The sequence below is a fragment of the Girardinichthys multiradiatus genome, chromosome 17 (assembly GCF_021462225.1).
Source record: "Girardinichthys multiradiatus isolate DD_20200921_A chromosome 17, DD_fGirMul_XY1, whole genome shotgun sequence".
NCBI lineage: Eukaryota > Metazoa > Chordata > Actinopteri > Cyprinodontiformes > Goodeidae > Girardinichthys > Girardinichthys multiradiatus.
Window position 1 is genome coordinate 15,596,729 of NC_061809.1, and position 19,898 is coordinate 15,616,626.

Consider the following 19,898-nt stretch of genomic DNA (forward strand, 5'->3'; position numbering starts at 1 on the left):
ACTGTGGTTATGACATTGTTGCTAAGTGCTTAATTGTGTTGAATAACATTTTGGAAATATATACAATCAATGTATTGCTTCAAGTTTTAAGGAATTTCTGTGAGTCTCTAACAAAAACTGTAATAAGAATATTGAGTGGCTTTAGGTACAATATGACTCATTCAGTTATTGATGCTTGAAGCAGAAATCTACACAATAAATGTCAATAGAGTTTGGAGTTGAATCTGATTAGCTCAGACAATAAATGAAGATCACTTTCAGTAAAGCTTTTGCTCAAAGCAAGGCATACTAAAGATGTGATGACTTAGCTTGCCCATAGAGAGAGAGACTCAAAGACCAAAAAGTTGAAAGATGAAGTGCCTTGCAAAAAGTGTTCAAGTCTTGAGCTTTTTTGTTACATTAACACAATAAACTTCTGGGATTTTGTGTAACATGCAAACACAAATGGGAGAATAATTATGAAGAGTAATACCTAGGAAACCAGGTTTTCAAAATTTATACAACTGAAAATCCCAAAGCTGTTGTGCATTTGTTTTCAGTTGCTCTTATTGTAATACCCCTAAATAAAATCCATTCCAACTGACTGCCGTCAGAGATCACTTAATTTCACCTATGTTTAATGCCAGTGTAAATGAAGCTGCTCTGTGAAGACTCAAAAGCTTGCTACTGATTATTAATGCGCTAACTTTGTTAAAAACAAGGAACCCACCAGGTAGGTCTGGGATTAAATATGTGGATCGGTTTCTCTAGGTTGTGCAAAGTGAACACTATTCAAAAAAGCTGCCAGACGCTCATGGTAACTCTGGAGGAGCTACAGGAATTCACAGTGAGTCTGTAGGGCTGAAAGAGGCTCAACAGAAATGTATGTCACACTTTGCACAGTATTGTTGCCAATTATGCATCACTTTGTGTCGGTCTATGACAGTGTTTTTAACCCTGGTCTTCAACGCACACTGTGTTTAACACACCTGATTCAGATTGCTGCAGTTCAGCAAAAGCCTTTGAATCAATCACCAATTGAAATCAGGTGTGCTGAAGTAGGTAACCATCTGAAACATGTAGGGTACTGTAGGACCAGGGTTGAAAAACAGGGGTCTAGCAAATAAAATGTCAAAGAAATGCAGTTATATTGCAGTTGAAACATGAAAAACATGTAACAACGGTCAAAGGGTATGCATGCATTTTTATAAACTTGGTTTCCTTTTGAAACAAACAAATAGACCTCTGTGCTCACTTTGCAATCATGTTTAATTTGAGTCACAGCGCCGCCTATGCATAAAAGAGACTACGTAAAAATGGGTAATGTATTTATTAGCACGTCTTGCCGGGCGTGGCATGCTCTTCCCTGCCGGAAGGGAGGAGGCAATAGCCGTAGTGTGCTCCGGGGCTGCTGGATGCTCCATGATGGATGAGGGATGACAGATCGGGGTTAGCCGCCAGGGGAGTCCATTTTCCTGCAGCGTACGGTCCTCACGCCGGACAGAAAGCGAAGGAAGGAAGATAAGGAGAGAGCATCAGCCGTCCCCTCTCTCTTTTCCTGGTTTTTCACTCTCCCTCCACTCCAGTGCACCGCAGTCTAGCGGGCTTTACACACTGACTGCACCGCTTTGACGCTGCTGCTGCCGACCCAGCCCAGTGAACTAAAGCACGGAGAGGAGCACAGCTGGAAATTAAATGCTGCAAAGCGTGTGGTTGGAAATGCATCTTTTTGCAATGCGTGTTTTCTCCTTTCTTGGTGTCCGATAATCCCAAGACCTTGAAAGCTGACGGAGAAGAAAACTGGCTTTGGGGATATTTTGCAGCGCGGTTTGCAGATGCAGCTCATCATGAGGATGAAATAGAGCTGCACTCGGTGATATAACTCCTGGATCATGCAGGTTCTGCAGGCTTGGACGTTAGTTATAATACTCGCCCATGCACATGTTTTGTTATCCCTGAAAAATAATAATGCAGAAGTTGGGAGCAAAGACGACAGCATCAGCAGCGGCTACTCTAGCAGGACTTTCCACGGTCCGCCCCGGGAAAGCCGTCAAAACAAAGCCCGAGACCGCGCGCTCTTACCCGGATACGCCACAGGTGCGAGCCTTAACTCCACTCGGCCGTGGAAGAGGGCGACAGAGGGGGGAAGAAGGCGAGCCGGACACGGCAAACGCGACTTCAATAGGAGCGTGACACCCGTGGAGGATCCCGGCGGGTTGTCCCACTGGGACGCGACGCGCCATCATAATAAGAGGATAAAGTTGAATGGTAGCGCGGGGACGCCGGCAGGTGGACACTACAATGCGGCTAAGCCTCTTTCAATGGTTCGGGAAGATGGAGGAGGGGTGCTGGAGGAGGGGGACAAGCACCAAAGAGGCTCAAAGACGGGGAAGAGGTGGAGGAACAAACACAACAGAAGCGCTGTGGGTATGTCACCGTGGGAACCCGTCCCCAAACCGGTGGCTCTTACGTCCACCGACCTCCCGCTTGACCTCTTCACCAGGAGGCCCGAGTTTTTCACCTTCAGGGAGGATAACCCGTGGGATGCCACCCCGATCACCCCTCCTGGCTCGCCGGATTTTGGAGACGAGATCAAGAACCCGTTCTACCCCGTGACGAGCGAAACGTATGGCGCCTATGCAATCACATGCGTGTCAGGCGTAATTTTCCTGGTTGGCATAGCGGGCAACATCGCCATCCTATGCATCGTGTGCCAGAACTACTACATGAAGAGCATCTCCAACTCTCTGCTGGCCAATCTGGCCGTGTGGGATTTTGTGCTTATCTTCTTCTGCCTCCCCATGGTGGTTTTCCATGAGCTCACAAAGTCATGCCTGTTGGGGGAGTTTACCTGCAAAGTGGTGCCCTATGTGGAGGTAATTCTGTTGTTTATTTTTAGGGGGATGTATTGAGTAAAGAGTGTAATTTAGTCTTAGAAAGCAGTGTAATTTATCAACTTTTCCTGATTTGCATCGCAACTCAAAAGTAAAAAGTGATAAATATGTTGGCCTTTCAGCTAAGAGTTTTCCCTCTTGCATTGCATGCATGAGTCAAGTTTCAGTGAGATTTAAGTTACAAAGCCCTTGAGGATTAAAACCTTCGTGTGACATTTCCTTAAAACACAGAAGAGTTTAGCAATTTCTAATTCTGCAAAAAAAGGTCCCCTTCTCTGAAGCAGAAAGATGCCGGTCACAACCCATTCATTGTGCTGCAACTATTATGGATTGTCCCTTTTTAGAGGACCAGAGAGATGCTTCAGGTGGGCTGTTTGCTGTATTGTACAACATCTCCTTTGTGAGCTCATCTTCTCAAATGACACCAGTGTTAGATTTATCCACAGGATGTCTTTTGTGCAAACCAGATGCTTTCCACTCAGGAACCCCGACCTTGTTAATAATAACTATTGTCACAATCATTTGAAAGGAGGGTAAAAGTTATGAAACTCATTAGAAAATGCATGCAATAAATTTCTGACAAACTGGCAATGAAAACTGTTCTTTTTACACAACAAATACCTTGAATGAATTTGAAAAACAACCATTGGATGCTCAGGTTTGTGTATATTGTGAATTTGATCTAATCCACATATGGTTAGAATGATGCACTTACGCTCAAATAAAAATTGGAGAAATATTAGAGCACTACATTAAATATTCAGTTTTTTACTAAGTGATGTTCAGATACACTTACTTTTTATTTTGACTCTGGAAAAAGAAGTTTTTTTTAATAACAGGTCAACACCAAAAAGTAGCCCTGTACTGGTTAAACAATTTCTAACAACAAGATGTATCTTCTAAGTGAGTAAAACGTCATGACACACTAGTCTCTGACAGCTGGTGTTACCCTTTTTGGTTGAAATGACATCAGTTGAACACTAGTGTCCGACTTTGATGTGAGGAAAGTTTGCCACGCTCCTCACTTTCAGCAGTGAGATGTTTATGGGGTCTCATGCATGTACAGCCTGTTTCAAGAGACTGGGTTTTGACTTAGCTCAGGACCTTTTATATCTGAATTCTCAACCAGTCCTTGGTGAATGTTCTGGTATGTTTTGTGTCATTGTCGTGTTGTAGGGTCCAGTTTAGCTTTAGCTTTAACAGATGATTCAACAGTTTCGAGCACCCTCTAATGCATGGTAAAAAATATGGTGGATTCTATGATGGTGAGCTGGCCAGGTCCTGCTGCAGCCAAGCATCCCCAAATCATGAACTTTCACCTCCATGCCTCACAGATATGAGATTATTTTCCTGGAATGCTGTATTAGGTTTATGTTTTTGAAGTCCTGCTCTCTGTCTACATTGTGTCTGGCCTTTAGGTCAGTCTTAGAAAGCAATTGTTTCCTCCTTCCACATCTCCCTTGGAAGTTTACCTTGTGCAGGTTCTCTTCTGATTATGTAGGCATGCACTTTTACATCATCAGTAGGAAGAACCTATTGTCGGTCCTGCGAGACCTTTTGAGTTTTTTGGAGACTTCTTTTAGCATTTTTGTGGTCTGTTTTCCGGGTTAAACCTGCTTGGACAGCATGATCTGGACATTGGCAGTTTTATTAAATGTACAGTGAAAAGGCGGATTTCAAATAAATTTTTAAACCTCTTTAAATTCCCTTATTAGACTCATTAACTGTTACAATCATCTTTCTGAAGGCCTCAGACAGCCTCTTTGGATCTCACTGTAGTCTTCACTCTCACCTCAGCAGTCAGGGGCTAACTTAGCCAAATATCCCAAGCTGAAACACTGCAAACCTCCTTTAAAATGCTGTGTGACAATGTTCTAATCATGTTCACCTGATGTGATACACCTGCATGTAGGTATAAACGTTTAAAGTGGGAATAAATGTGGGGCTGTCATAATTTATCCTCAATCAGAAAGGGCACTTTTATTACAATTAAAAGATCTTACCTTTAGTTTCTTTTATTGCATATTCATATCAATTAAATTTTTAATACTGTACAAATATGGTATATCTTTTTTTTTATATCTTAGAAAAAACATAGATTGTCATACAATTTTAATATTTTATTTGTTACTTTATATACATCCTTGTGTATATTTAGAGAAGTGTTTAAATGTTTGTGTAAGCATTAACAAGCTTTTGGCATGATTTCAGTTAGATATATATTACCAGAGATGGTAGAGTTAATTAAAAATGGCTGGCGTCCTAGCAAGGAAAGTCCACAAGATTCCAGAAGCTTATTGCGGGCTTGCTTCATGCATTTCATAACTACTGTGATGTGTATTTAGCATCATTTTCCTATTGCAGCATTCATTACACTTTGTGAAATGATTGTACCTCTACCACACTGGATAGTGGGTGCAATCTGTTTCTGTTTTAACAACACACATTGACTCTCAAACATGTTGTTGTGGGCAAATGGTAAAACATTTTTTCTCCTCTGATGAAAAAAAACTTTTTTAAGAAGGACTCTGGATTGCTTCATGTGGGGAGCTGCCTATTTAAGTTTAAAGGTGCCTGTTATTTAGCAGGGGCTTATTTCTAGGCAGCCAGCACCTCAGTCTATGTTGATGTAAAACTTACTTCACTGTCTACAGAGACATTACTGTTCCAGCAGTTTTATGTTCATGACTGGCGTGTGCAGTCGTAAAACCTGGGTTGCTCTTCAACATACCAACTAATTTCTATTCATCTGTGAGACATAGCTTTGATCTGATGGTTGAACAGGACACTGGGTCCCAAGCACACATTAAAACAGGTTTTGGAATGAATAAAGGAGGCTATAACATTACTCTTCAGTCACAACCCTTGAGAGGTTCTATTAACAATTTTTGGACTAGCTTTCACAGCAAGCCTTGAAGAACTGATAAGAACTTCAATATTACAAACACCTTGGGACTACATATGTTTTAATTTTTGTTAGACCAGAAACTGATATTCTCCCTGCGTTATCTTTCAGTAATCTTACTGACACGCCTCCAGGATGGGCTATTTAATACAGAATATGTTTTTTGTGAAAACATGGTGCTCATTTGTCTCCATCCTTTTCTTTCATGTGAAGATGCAATCATCACGGCACGTGCACAGGGTCTCATCTCTGCTTATTTAAGTGTGTGTGTGCATACATGTGTGAAAACAGACTGTGAGTAATGCGGCCTAAGGCTATTACCTTCCCTGAGGAGCATTCAGCAAAACTTACTTGCATGCATTCAAATAACATGAAGTGACTTCATTCTTCCCATTACTCAAGCAGTGTTACTGATGTGGGCATCAACATTTGGAGGGAAGACGTACACATAGACGCATGCAACAAACGTGAATTCAAAATCGCTAGATGGCACCATCTTCAGTAAACCTTGTTTTATTCAACATTCAGTGGACTGTGGAATTTTCCAGCCTCAAAGAGAGCAATTTTCTGCTGTGATGTGTGAGCAAACACAGCTGTATAATTGAAGGAAAGCTGAACAAAATCAAAATTTGCGAAACAGCCATCTTGCATTATCCCCGATATGCTTTGCAGCTGTTATTGCAGACAGCCCATCTTGGCTGTTATGCTTAAAACTGATAACTGAGCTAAAATTAATCGGCAGTAATTGGAGTTTTTGCACCTGGCAGCTCATAGGAAACAGAACTGTGGCGATAGGTTAAGTAAAAAATAAAGTGTACTAAATATTGCGTCAAGGACGTGAAGTTATTCAGCACATTTGATTGAAAAATATTCTCCCATCACTGAATAATTTTAAACATTAGGTCCTATTAACTTCAATTTAGAAATGTATCAATCAGGCTTTTCCTGGCCAATACTGATTACTGGTTTTCTTCAGGGCTTGACCTGGCAATTTCAAGTTTGACTATTTTGTAAGGATTTAGGACTAGAACGCATTAAAGAGAAATAATGTGCTACGGGTTATTTTTGAAGTCGTTTTTAATCCAACACAAACTGAAAGAATTGAAAGATTTTCCCCAATTATGCGTCAAATTTATCTCAAAAGAAGTACATCAAAATGCTTGTTTTTGGGTGATTTATTTATTGATCAAAACTGCAGAAGCTCTTAGTTTTTTATGCATTTAATAAATGAGACAAGGAAATAAATTATTTAGTACTTGTCCTGCCAATCGCCAGTCAGTGCAAAGGGAAATTACCAGATTCCAATTGATGGCCCATTGATTGGTGCATCTCTAAAAAAAGCAAAAGAGTCTGCCCTCATCTTTGAAGCTAGAATGCACTATTTATTAGCATGAAACCGTTTTGAATTCAGGATCACGACAATGTTTATGAATAAAGTAAAAGGTTCGCTACAGGTGGTATTCCTAACAAAGAATGTACATTTCAAACCAGTCAAATAATTTTATGCTCTGTCATTTTTCTAGACACAACACTTCTTTTTTGTAGCTGAGCTACAAATAAATGGCAAAAACTGCATTTTAACTTCAAACAGTTTCTGGGGTATAGTAAGAACTATTGTGAATGCGTAGTAATGCAATAGGCAAAGACTTTTATGACAATGCAGTGAACAACCATGCAAAAAAAAAAAAAATAATCGAATGTCCGCAAAAAATTAGAATTGAGCATCAAGACCAGTGTGAGCATAGCATTAGGTTTTGTCCACACCGATGTCAGTATTTTGCATTTGTCTACCACTCACAAACTGCATTTTTGGTGACATTACCAGATAGTTTTGGTGTACATTTTCGCAACAAACCTTTAAAATGCTTTTCCGTGCCAGAATCCGGTTTCTGGAGAGGGTCGGGCCAGTGTGAACCCATCCCAGACCCTGAAAGGACAAACCATACCCTTGAATGGTTTATACCGATGGTTACGGCAGGGTTTATCCGGACCCTGGAGCAGTTCGCTTGCCGTGTGAATGCGTGACGTTCCTAGTGTATCATACAATGTGACATAAGAGCAGTACATTTGAGTAAAAGAAGGAAAAACATACTAAGAGCTTGAATTCGAAGTCGAAGGAGTTTGATGTCTCGTGGGGCTACGTGGAGTAGTGAAGAGGTGTAGGCGCACAACTACATTGGAACACTGACGTAACAAAAACCAAGAAGAGACAGACTTTCTTTATGCTTCAGCAGTGTGAATGCACCCCGAGTCCATTGGTCTTTTTGACAAAGCATTGCCTTGCGCTTCTCTTCTTAGATCCAGTTTTTCATCTCAGGATTAACCTTGTTGCGAGATGCACTTATATGAATTAGACCAAGTGTCCTCACATGTTGCTCGGTCTACCTCCGCAGTTACAAACCCCCCACACTCAGCTGCTTCTGACAGACCCAGTTGTAAAAGGTGGAGCTGAATAGATGAAACAAAAGAGGCTCCATGTGTCTTGGGAAAATGTCAATTGCAGAAAAATACCAAAAATCTTTGTGTAAGAGGCTGTTGTTGTCATCTGTACCTCATCATTATCACCAGAGTAAAGTTTGTGCAGTAACAGGTAGATACTAAGGAAAGGACAGAGAGATTTGTAGCAATGCTGTTTCCCCTATTTCTAATTAGAATTCTGGAACAACTCAAGAGTTGCAAAAATAAAGCTTCAAAACAATACGGTAGATGACCTAATGATTGAGGAGGGTTCCTGCTCTGGCAGCATCTTTAGGCATATCTTTCACCTTCAGAATGTATTGCAAATATATCGCCATTGCAATATCAATTTGTGTGGTGTTCATATTGCAAAAGACTGATTGGAGGGCAATAATTGTTGGCTAATATATGCATTGTAAGTGTTATGGCCTTGCAATTTACATGCTGATGTAATATTTAATGCCATTTCAAAGACATTATAACATCTGATGTTACAGTTTTAGAAGTAATATGGAAACTTGCAGCTGCAACCAACTGCAATGTATTTTATTGGGATTTTATGTGATAGACTAACAAAAAGTAGCGCATAACTGTGAGACGGAAGAAAAATGATACATTGTTTTTACATTTGTTTTTACAAATAATCTGGGAAAGGCATTCAGACTGTATTTTATTACAATTCTTACTACAATCCCATGTAGTCATACTATTAGAGCCTTACTAGTGCATGGTTACATCTGGCCATTTATCCCAGCTTTTAAAAATCTGTGTGCTCAGGGTAACCCTTTAGTTTGTGCCCCTTGCAGGGCCTTCCCACCTGTCCTAGAGTCGTGAGCATAAAAAAGGTTGGAAAAATCAAGAGGACAAATGATTGATGAAGGAGAAGAAAGACAAAGAAGGATAGGGCCTCAGAACCACAGAGGCGGCCGGAGGTAGACCCATATATAGTGTAGAAATTGGTAGTAATGGCAGGACATGCATCACCTTGACACAGTCACTCCTTTCAACATGCACAGGGGTGCAAACTTGAAGCAACTGGATCAAAATCACAACCTTGATTTCATGGTGTTCCTGTGTGATGTATTAGTATATTAAGCCACTACACTGTACCCAAAGAGCTCAGATGCTGTTGTAGTATTCTGTATGCTTTGATGTTGAAGAATAAGTGTATACTAAATCAAATTACTTTTACAAGCACCTAATAGGTGATTTTCTTCACTGAATTCATCTTCATTCCTCCCCATGTCTTTTATTCTTACACAGACACACACACAAGCTCAAAGTCAGTAAAGTGTGCTGATCCTCCAGATGGATGGGATAGCCTTGCCTCTGCTGATCACTGCTCGAACCTTTTCTCCCCTCAGTCCCCCCTCCCTGCTCTCTTTGCATGAGCTATCTGTGATTAGAAACAAGCCTCAGGGGAAAGACACACAGATCCACATAATTGAATCCAATCAGAGGGCATTTGGCCACCCACAGACACAATATACTAAATATATGTACTCAAAGATACAACATACACCAATTTTGTACAAAAGCCCTCATCCTCTTCATTTTTAGCCAGAGAACATGACTAATGGTTAATCGTGTTAATTATTCATGATATGTAATTAGTAGCTCTGCATATATAATGCATGATGGTTCATTCAGTCAGCTCTTTGTCTATGGATGAGCAGATACTGTGTTTCTATGTGTCTTGTAATAAGATCACACAACAGCCTGCAGTAAAGTTTGGGTCTGCAGTAGGATGCAATTAACCAAACTGATAATTATCCGTGTAAGCCTGAAATATTCATTAGATCATTGCCATTATGGAGTCGTAAGTCAACATAGAAACGTCAGCATATGGCAGGCCTTTGCAGATTTGAACATAATCTGCTATGTGAGGTTTTGTGCTGCCGCAACGACAACACTCCCAGGCAGAAATCAATGACCTGGAATGGGAATCCTCCAGTAGCTACTGTACGCTGAGAGGAAAATGCAATTTTTTAGAGGAAATCTGCCACCGGTTAGGACATAACTTAATGGGAGGGAAATTTATTGGCTATGAAAAACTAGCCCCAGACACTCTGTAGTGTACTGGGGCAAAAGCATTAAATGCAGCATTGTTGTTTTTAATTCAATGAAAGGAGCACTTATGGTACTGATGTGTCTATGGATCTTTGTATGTTTACTTGCACAAAAGTAGTATTGATTTCATCCATTTGCTGCCATTTTTTCTTTCCAGTTCTATAGAGAAAATAAACTATAAACTCTCATTTTATAGCGGAATGGACAGAATGGAGTTGAACAGTAAATCTTGGAGACCTCTCCTCTCATTCATAAACAGCACAAAAACATTTCATATCTTGAAGGGCGGATATACAAAATGTTCTGACTCACATAATGAATATGCATTCACAACAATTGAACCAATCCATCTACTAGAGAGAGTAAAAGACAGTAGAACTGGCTATTGTTGAACTATCCATGTGCCAGCATCAAGGTATACCAAGGTTTTAAAACGTTGTCCTCGAAAATGTTTTGTTTGATTTAAACTCCTTATAATGAGATGCCAGAAAAAACGATTCAGAAATATTAGCTTCCTCAGGCTGTGTGGAGACTACTAAAGCCATGCTGTTATTCCAGCTCTTTTTTTCTTGCTTACAAGAAAGACAATTTAGCTGTTTGGAGGTCTTTCTGATCAGGAAAAATGCAGTCATTGTGTGGACACCAAGAGGAGTCGCTCATTATTCTCAGTATAGTAGGGCTATTTCAAAGGTGCATTAGGCAGCATACCTGTTAAAGACCAAACTGCAGGCTGCTGTTGGAAACATTCATCCCATGCTGCAAATCTCCTGTTCCATCACATCCCCAAAGGTGGATTGAGATCAGAGCCAATATTCACAAAGAATCTCAGAGAGCTCTGAACTCAGCCTAAATATTTCTGGCAAGAAGTCTCAGTTTAAAAGTGTTTCAAGTAGTTGCTTAGAGCAACTCTGAGCGAGGAGACAACAGATATCTCAGTGAGGTGATGTGGTTGACCCTGTTGCTAGGTGTGACACTGCCTATGAGGTGACTGTGGCTCAGTAGGAAGAATACTCATCTTGCACTCAGAAGGTTGTGGGTTCAATTCCAGCTTCCTCCTGCCATATGTGAATGTCCATTTACCATTTATTTACCTTCTGAGAGCTGTGATTTTTTTGTAACAAAAAATAAAATAACCATCCGTCAGTGGCGGCTGGTGGAGGGGCTATAATTATAGTTCTACTTCTGGCGTCCTAAATTCTCTTTAAGTATCAAATATAACATAGGAATTATAAGGCAACTTTAATTATTGAAGCTGTATAAAATTTGTTAAGATTTAAGAAACTCTGTATGTTGTAATTGTCTGAAGGCCTCCTGTCTGACATGTACATTTACATGCTTTTGTATCTGCTCTCTATGTTTCTGTTCTTCTTCCAACCAAGCTATTATATGTCTGGTGTCAAAGGTGTGAGCTTTCTGGTAGGAGTTATAGTCTGCTAAAGTAGTCACTGGGTCACACTCAGAATAAATGCAGCAGGTGGAATGACCCCTTCTCTGTCCACTCTATTACTTAAAGACTGGTTGTTGCTGGGCATTGTTTTGCTTTGACGTCAGCCCATACATTACCTGATAGCACCATTAGCTCTGACAGCAGCTGCAAGCAGGCTGTGGTCCACACTTGCTCAACCAATCTTTGTTAAGATCCCATTTAAAACAGGAGCCTTTGTACCACCAGCTCTCAAGTCCTTTTTTCAAGGCGTTAATTGGCCGTTGTTAAAAACATCAATGGGGGAAAATGTCTGTCACCTGCTGTGCAAATAGAGCACTGAAACATAAAAAAAAAAAAACGTGTCCTCGAGATTAAAGGATTTTTTTGTGTTGTTGTTTTGTTCCAGAACTTAGAAAAAGAGTCCTTGTTTAATTTCAATAAATAACTTAAGGAAGTAAAATATAAAGCACTCAAATAAATGGTATCCATTTTGGTATAATTAGCCTTGTATAAAGCCTATAAAAATCAACAGGTTTTGCATTATGTCTTCTTCCTTTTCACAATGAGAAGTATTTTAAAGTTATTCTCATGGATTGCTTGGATTGCTAGTAGATCACTTTGCACCACTTATGTGAGTATTGTTTGAAATAATGGGACTAGAGCCTTGAGGCTACCTGGCCTGTTTTCTCACATGTAGGTAGAGTTAACATGACAGAGTCTGCTGTTGGGACCAAATGCCACATTAACATTGCTAATTATTCTGCAGATGATAAGACATATTTCTCTTCCCCTGTCACTTTGCATTCCCTTTAACCCACTGATGTGTTATTTTTTCTTTGTTTGCCTCATAAATTACTCTTGTCCATTATTTTCCCCTTGTTTCTCACTCTCATTTGCATATGTCTGCAAAAACAAACAACTTCGGCACCTCACCAACCCTGACTCTTGGACAATCTCACTTCCCCATCTCCCCTCCAATACAAAGCTATACTTGTTCATCCTGCCCTTGCTTTCCAGTCTGACACACTTGATCAAAGCTGGGTACCCCAAGTCTTCATGGAAGCCCTATGTTTCAAGCTATGAAATATTCAACGTGTGCAAGTACCTGCGCATATATACTGAATTGTTACTAGTGATTTAGAAGTGGGTCATACAGACCTTGGAAGTGCTATAGATTGATGGGAGAACATGAACTATAGATTTTAGCATGTTTAAGGAACAAATTATAATTTAATTCAGTTCCAAAATACCTTATTAAACCTAAAGGGAATTAATATGTTGTTGTAGCTCAGAATATTCTTACAGTAGTTCTAAAGAAACCTCTGACTAAAGACAGACTGTTGTTGTAAGACAGTCTCATAAAGAGGATGCTCAGGGTTCTCCATAATGTTCTTCATTTTATGAAGAATCCTTCTTTGCACAATGATCTCCAGAGGTTCTAGAGGAGTCCCAAGAACAGAGCCAGCCTTCTTTATTAGCTTGTTGATCTTTTTTCCCTGGCTCTGAGGCTGCTACCCCAGCAGATGATGGCAGAAGAGATCGCACTCTCCACAACAAACTTATAGAAGATTTGCAGCATCTCGCTGCAAATGCTAAATGACCTAAGCTTCCTCAAGAAAAACAGTTTGCTCTGTTCCTGGTGGACAGCTTCACAGTTGCATCTCTACTCCAGTCTGTTGTCCAGGTGAATACCAATGTATTTATCCTCCTCCACCACCTCCACTTCTTCTCCCATAATGGAAATGGTGTTTAATATACTCCTGTCCTCTTGAAATCTATAATCATATCCTTTGTTTTATTCGTGTACAAGTTGAGATGATTGTTTCCACACCATGCCACAAAGCACTCCACCAGCTCCCTGTACTCAGCTTCTTGTCCATCTCTGACCCACCCCACGACTGCAGAATCATCCGAGTATTTCTGCAGATGACAGGAGTCTGTCTAATACTGGAGGTCTTAAGTGTACAGAAAGACAAGGAATGGTGAGAGTACCGTCCCCTGTGGTGCTCCTGTGCTGCTGACTACCTGGTTGAACACACAACCCTTCAGTCTCACAAACTGTGGTCTGTTTGTCAGGTAGTCTTTCATCCAGGAGATTATTGAGGCCTCCACCTCAGTCTTCGGGAGTTTCTGATAAAGCAAATTAGGTTGAATTGTGTTAAATGCAATGGAGAAATCTAAGAACATGATGCTCACAGTGCTGCCTGCTCTGTCCATTGGTTTGTAGAAAAAGGTGTAGGATGCCATCTTCAACTCCAACTACACGGCAATAAGGAAATGGCTGGGGGTCCTGAATGGTGCTTGCTTGCTTTCTCAACTGGGCCAAGGGGAGTCTCTAGGACCGTTGTGATGTCAGTGCAACAGGTCTATAGTCACTGAACATTACTGGAACAAGACAGGAGGTCTGAAAGCTACAAGCAGCATCGGAGGGCCCTCGCACCTTATCTGAATGCAAACATTTGAATTGCTGTTTTCTATGTTGGCCAAGAAATTAAGTTTAATAGTTTCTTACAGAACAGTCAGAAGTGATTGAACAGAGCCATGATTCTGCTGAAAGACAGAAAAAATTAAGCTTTGATGCATTTGACAAAATATGTTTCTTCAGGTGTCAGACTACCCCACAACATATATCCTGTTGTGTTGCTTTAATTATGTTCAGTATACCATTTGACAGAAGATGAAAAAGCGTAGTTTTTTTGAGAATTTAACCAACCCTTAGAATGAGGGCCTCTTAGATATTACTGAGTCATTTCAACCAAGGACCATAGGCTTCAGAAAAATCTCATAACTCAGCTGGACTGAGTGCTTTAAGTAGAATATTAACATGCATTAAATGAGGCCAATATGTCAAACCTAAGCCCTTCCAAGGTATGACAAGATTATTAGCCTTTTTAACCAGACAGGAACTTTAAAGTTGAACGAAATTATTTTATTCACTACCAATATACGGGTCCAACTTTTTACCATCTGTCCATCACACCTGTATAGGCAATTAACTTGGTGCTATCTGGTAGCCCCTGGCACACAACCCGAGACCCAATGTTCAGTTCATTTTCTACCCATATGGGCACATAAACGTGAGGAACCAAATGTTTTTTGTTAAAACAAAATTGAAGCAGGCCAGCCCTTTTACAGGAAAATATTGTTCTTCTCCAGTGGTTTGATCAAGCAACATACACGTTTCCACTCTTGTTTCGGCTTTAGCTAAATATGATAAATGGTAGAAGACCTCTACATGAATCTATAGGTGTTTTAGAAATGTTCTCTAAAAGTCACTAATGCTAAAACTAAGTCTAAAAATAAACATAGCTTCTTTGAGAATTTGTTTTTCTGAAGTGCACCCTGCCTAAAATATGCTGTTGATTCATTTATATTTCATGCAGAAGAGTCACAAGATGGTCTGACATGTAATTACAGTCTGGTTCAGGAGCCACGTTGATCACAGTTACTGTTGATGGCTCTGGAGCCTAAGAGTGCTTTTTCCCCCCACTTACTCCTCAGAGTTCCATATGGTTACCTTTCATTAGCCTGGTTAGGACCTCCATGTCACGGTGTGTGTGTGTCATGATGTATGAGGGAGGCCTACTTACACTGAACATCTTGCAGAGCATGTACATCTATATCAGTCCAGGAAGGATGTGTTTGCAGCACCAAAGCCTTGGCTCACCATGGCCATCTGGGAATCTGGCTGCTGTAATTAAACATGATATGAAGGGCGGGATGGAGGGAGGGTTCTGTAAAGAGAAGGAGAGGTTTCTAAGATGGTAAGAGGAGGAAATAAAAAGAGACACAAGTGTGAGTCAAAAATAAAGAAGGTAGGCAAAACAAGAATGGTTAGACTGCGTTTGGTGCAAAAAGGGAATGATTTGTTCCAGGACACGAATGCAAACTCACTTTGGCTGCAAATACATGAATCCAACAGATGGTGAGGGAACTTGTACAGTCTACAAAGATTTGGGTTTTTAAATGTGAAGAAACATTAGCAGCTACAGTATATGCTTTATTTCATTTTCTTTCTTTAGTTTAAAATCCATCTCTCAGATACACTTTGAGGGATACTACGAAGTCATATTTAGAACTTAGTGCCAGGACTTGTGTTTCTGTTGCTATTAATTGAAGCGACATTAGATGCTTTAGGATAATGTTTATGTTATGCAGTTAGATGGTAAAGGAATATTTTGTAAAAGTAATTTCTGTTAGGGAATGAATGTTTTGTACAGCATACAGTGCTTGGCTAAAGTAGTAATACCACATGAACTTGTTCCCATTTTGTGACTTTACAACCATAGAATGTATTTTATTTCAACGGAATTTTACGTGATTAAATTACTACGTGAATTCTAATGAACCATTTAATTTTGAGTTTAGTCCTTGACAGTTGTAAAGACAAATGGTTTAACATTCAATTCATCTTCAAACACACATTTCTAAAACTGATTTTTTGTCTGTTTGTTCAGGTTGCCTCCTTGGGCGTGACTACCTTCACCCTGTGTGCACTCTGCATTGATCGCTTCCGTGCAGCCACCAATGTCCAGATGTACTACGAGATGATCGAGAACTGCACCTCTACAACAGCCAAGCTGGCAGTCATCTGGATCGGTGCCCTCCTCTTGGCCCTACCAGAGCTCCTTATTCGACAGCTCGTGGCAGAGGACACTGGACTTCCGGATGAGCCCCCAGTTGAACGCTGTATTATTAGGATATCCACATCCCTTCCTGATATGCTGTATGTGCTTGGTCTGACCTATGAGGGTGCTCGGCTGTGGTGGTGCTTTGGCTGTTACTTCTGCCTCCCGACCCTCTTCACCATTGGGTGCTCGCTGGTGACAGCACGCAAGATCAGGCATGCAGAGCAGGCCAGTGTTCGCAGCAATAAGAAGCAGATCAAGTTGGAGAGCCAAATGAACTGCACTGTCGTGGCTCTGGCAATCGTATATGGTGCATGTGTGGTGCCCGAGAACATATGCAACATAGTATCTGCATACATGGCAGCAGGTGTTCCAGAGCACACCATGTCCATCTTGCATCTTCTCTCCCAGCTGCTGTTGTTCTGTCGGGCTGCTGTGACACCGGCGCTGCTGCTTCTGCTGTGTCGTCCATTAGGGAGGGCGTTCCTTGACTGCTGTTGTTGCTGCTGCTGTAACCACGTACCCTCCTCGGCCACAGCTAGTGATGATAACGAGCATGAGTGCACTACTGAACTGGAGCTGTCGCCATTCAGCACTATCCGCAGGGAATTGAGTAACTACACCCCTGCTGGCTCCAACTGCTGAGCTGATAGCCCCGATCAGGCAGGGCAATTTTCCGGGCCTGTTCATGACTTGTGTTTCTTGTGCTTGGCTAAGAGAGATTTGCCTTATCTAGTCTCCTCGCATTTTGTACATGAGTACAAAAATGAGGTTGGACACCAAAAATAAAATTCACCTTTAGCCAATGGCTCTAGAAGGTTCCACTTTGTAAAAGTCTAACCCTTCTTTTCCAAAAACAGCTAACAAAAACAAACTCTTTTTTTACACTCATGGCCTTGGGTGATATTCAAACATATACATTACATACTTTTAGCGACCCTGCCTGAAACCTTTAAGACACACAAAGCTCCCATCTGTAGGGCATATATACCCTAGTGTAAGGAGCCGTTGACATGGTCCTTTAACCTTTCTGATTCATGGTTTATTAAACAGACTGACTGGCACCCTTAGAAAAGATGTAATAACTCTTATTGCATCGAAACTCTCAAACCCAGTTCTCTAACAAAGATTTTTGGAGATTTTTTAACCTTTTGTTGCTTTTCTTGAATTGTATGTTCTCTTGTCTTTCCCATTTTGAAAAGTGGCTAGGAGAAATTGGCATGTGTGTTATATCATTCACTAGTGATCAATCTCCTAAAAAGGGAAAACACAGTACAAGAAATCACACTTAGTACTTCAAAATCCAAAGAAAAGAAATAGGAGCAAGAAACTAAATAATCGGAGTAGGCAAATTGTTAAAAAAAAAAAGTATTTAAACCTTAAGACCTTAAAACCTTAAAAGGTTAAAATCTGTACATAAATCTGGCTTTCACATCATTCCATCCCATGCATTCATATTGTCATAACATGATAGCAAAGGCAAAAAGGCTTTCTTTCTGTCTTTTAACATGTGAGGATTGATGAAATCCATAAGCAAGGTTCTACTGCTATCATCTGCTGAGGTCGGACACAGTGAAATAGTCACTTTAAATTACTAAAAAACCCTTAGGGACAAATAAGTCAAATGAACCCAAAACAGTTTCACTGGTGCCAAGATGGAGGATCCAACAGGCTGATCCACAACTAAGATTAAGGTCTTACTGATGCTGACTGCAACCACAATACATTGCTCAAAAAAATAAAGGGAACACTCAAATAACACATCCTAGATCTGAATAAATGAAATATTCTCATTGAATATGTTGTTCTGTACAAAGTTGAATGTGCTGGCAACAAAATCACACAAAAATCATCAATGGAAATCAAATTTATCAACCAATGGAGGCCTGGATTTGGAGTCACACACAAAATTAAAGTGGAAAAACACACTACAGACTGATCCAACTTTGATGTAATGTCCTTAAAACAAGTCAAAATGAGGCTCAGTATTGTGTGTGGCCTCCACGTGCCTGTATGACCTCCCTACAGCGCCTGGGCATGCTCCTGATGAGACGGCGGATGGTCTCCTGAGGGATCTCCTCCTAGACCTGGACTAAAGCATCCGCCAACTCTTGGACAGTCTGTGGTGCAACGTGACGTTGGTGGATGGAGCGAGACATGATGTCCCAGATGTGCTCAATTGGATTCAGGTCTGGGGAACGGGCGGGCCAGTCCATAGCTTCAATGTCTTCATCTTGTAGGAACTGCTGACTCACTCCACCCACATGAGGTCTAGCATTGTTCTGCATTAGGAGGAACCCAGGGCCAACATATGGTCAGCATATGGTCTCACAAGGGGTCTGAGGATCTCATCTCGGTACCTAATGGCAGTCAGGCTACGTCTGGCGAGCACATGGTGGGCCGTGCGGCCCTCCAAAGAAATGTCACCCCATACCATTACTGACCCACTGCCAAACCGGTCATGCTGAAGGATGTTGCAGGCAGCAGATCTCTCTCTCCACGGTGTCTCCAGACTCTATCAGGTTTGTCACATGTGCTCAGTGTGAACCTGCTTTCATCTGTGAAGAGCACAGGGCACCAGTGGCGAATTTGCCAATCCTAGTGTTCTCTGGCAAATGCCAAGCGTCCTGCAAGGTGTTGGGCTGTGAGCACAACCCCCATTTGTGGACGTCGGGCCCTTATACCATCCTCATGGAGTCGGTTTTTAACCGTTTGTGCAGACACATGCACATTTGTGGCCTGCTGGAGGTCATTTTGCAGGGCTCTGGCAGTGCTCCTCCTGTTCCTGTCTCCTGGTAGCACCTCCAGGCTCTGGACACTACGCTGACAGACACAGCAAACCTTCTTGCCACAGCTCGCTTTGATGTGCCATCCTGGATGAGCTGCACTACCTGAGCCACTTGTGTGGGTTGTAGAGTCCGTCTCATGCTACCACACGTGTGAAAGCATCACCAACATTCAAAAGTGACCAAAACATCAGCCAGAAAGCATAGGTACTGAGAAGTGGTCTGTGGTCCCCACCTGCAGAACCACTCCTTTATTGAGTGTGTCTTGCTAATCGCCAAAGATTTCCCCTGTTGTCTATTCCATTTGCACAACAGCATGTGAAATTGATTGTCAATCAGTGTTGCTTCCTAAGTGGACAGTTTGATTTCACAGAAGTTTGATTTACTTGGAGTTATATTGTGTTGTTTAGGTGTTCCCTTTATTGTTTTGAGCAGTGTATAAGACTGCATCCGAAAGGAGATCTTACTGAAGATGTTTTCTACACAGCACAGTGTAGTAGGCCTCATGATTATCTGGGGAGTTTCAGATTGTGCAGTGACGTCAAACCTATGTGAGATGTTGCAAGGGGCATCCCTCTTGTCTGAGGGTCCTTGTCTGTGCAATGATGACTGGGTCTTTCATCTGGACAATGCTGCAGTTAACAACAGCCTTTTAACAAAAGGCTTCTACCAGGAGAAAACCATCCCTCTTCTGGACCCTCCTGCACTGATCTAATTTCCATTGCAAACATTTACAAATGGGTGGCATGGGAG

At 41.2% G+C, this 19,898-nt stretch overlaps 1 protein-coding gene across 1 annotated transcript; it reads left to right on the forward strand.

The window, feature by feature from the left end:
• The first annotated feature begins 1,305 nt into the window (after positions 1 to 1,305).
• Positions 1,306 to 18,205, forward strand: gpr37b (G protein-coupled receptor 37b). The gene is made up of 2 exons (XM_047390420.1): positions 1,306 to 2,855; positions 16,189 to 18,205. The coding sequence occupies exons 1-2, from the start codon at positions 1,872 to 1,874 to the stop codon at positions 17,002 to 17,004; spliced, it is 1,800 nt and encodes a 599-aa protein (XP_047246376.1). The 5' UTR covers positions 1,306 to 1,871; the 3' UTR covers positions 17,005 to 18,205.
• Positions 18,206 to 19,898: the final 1,693 nt, after the last annotated feature.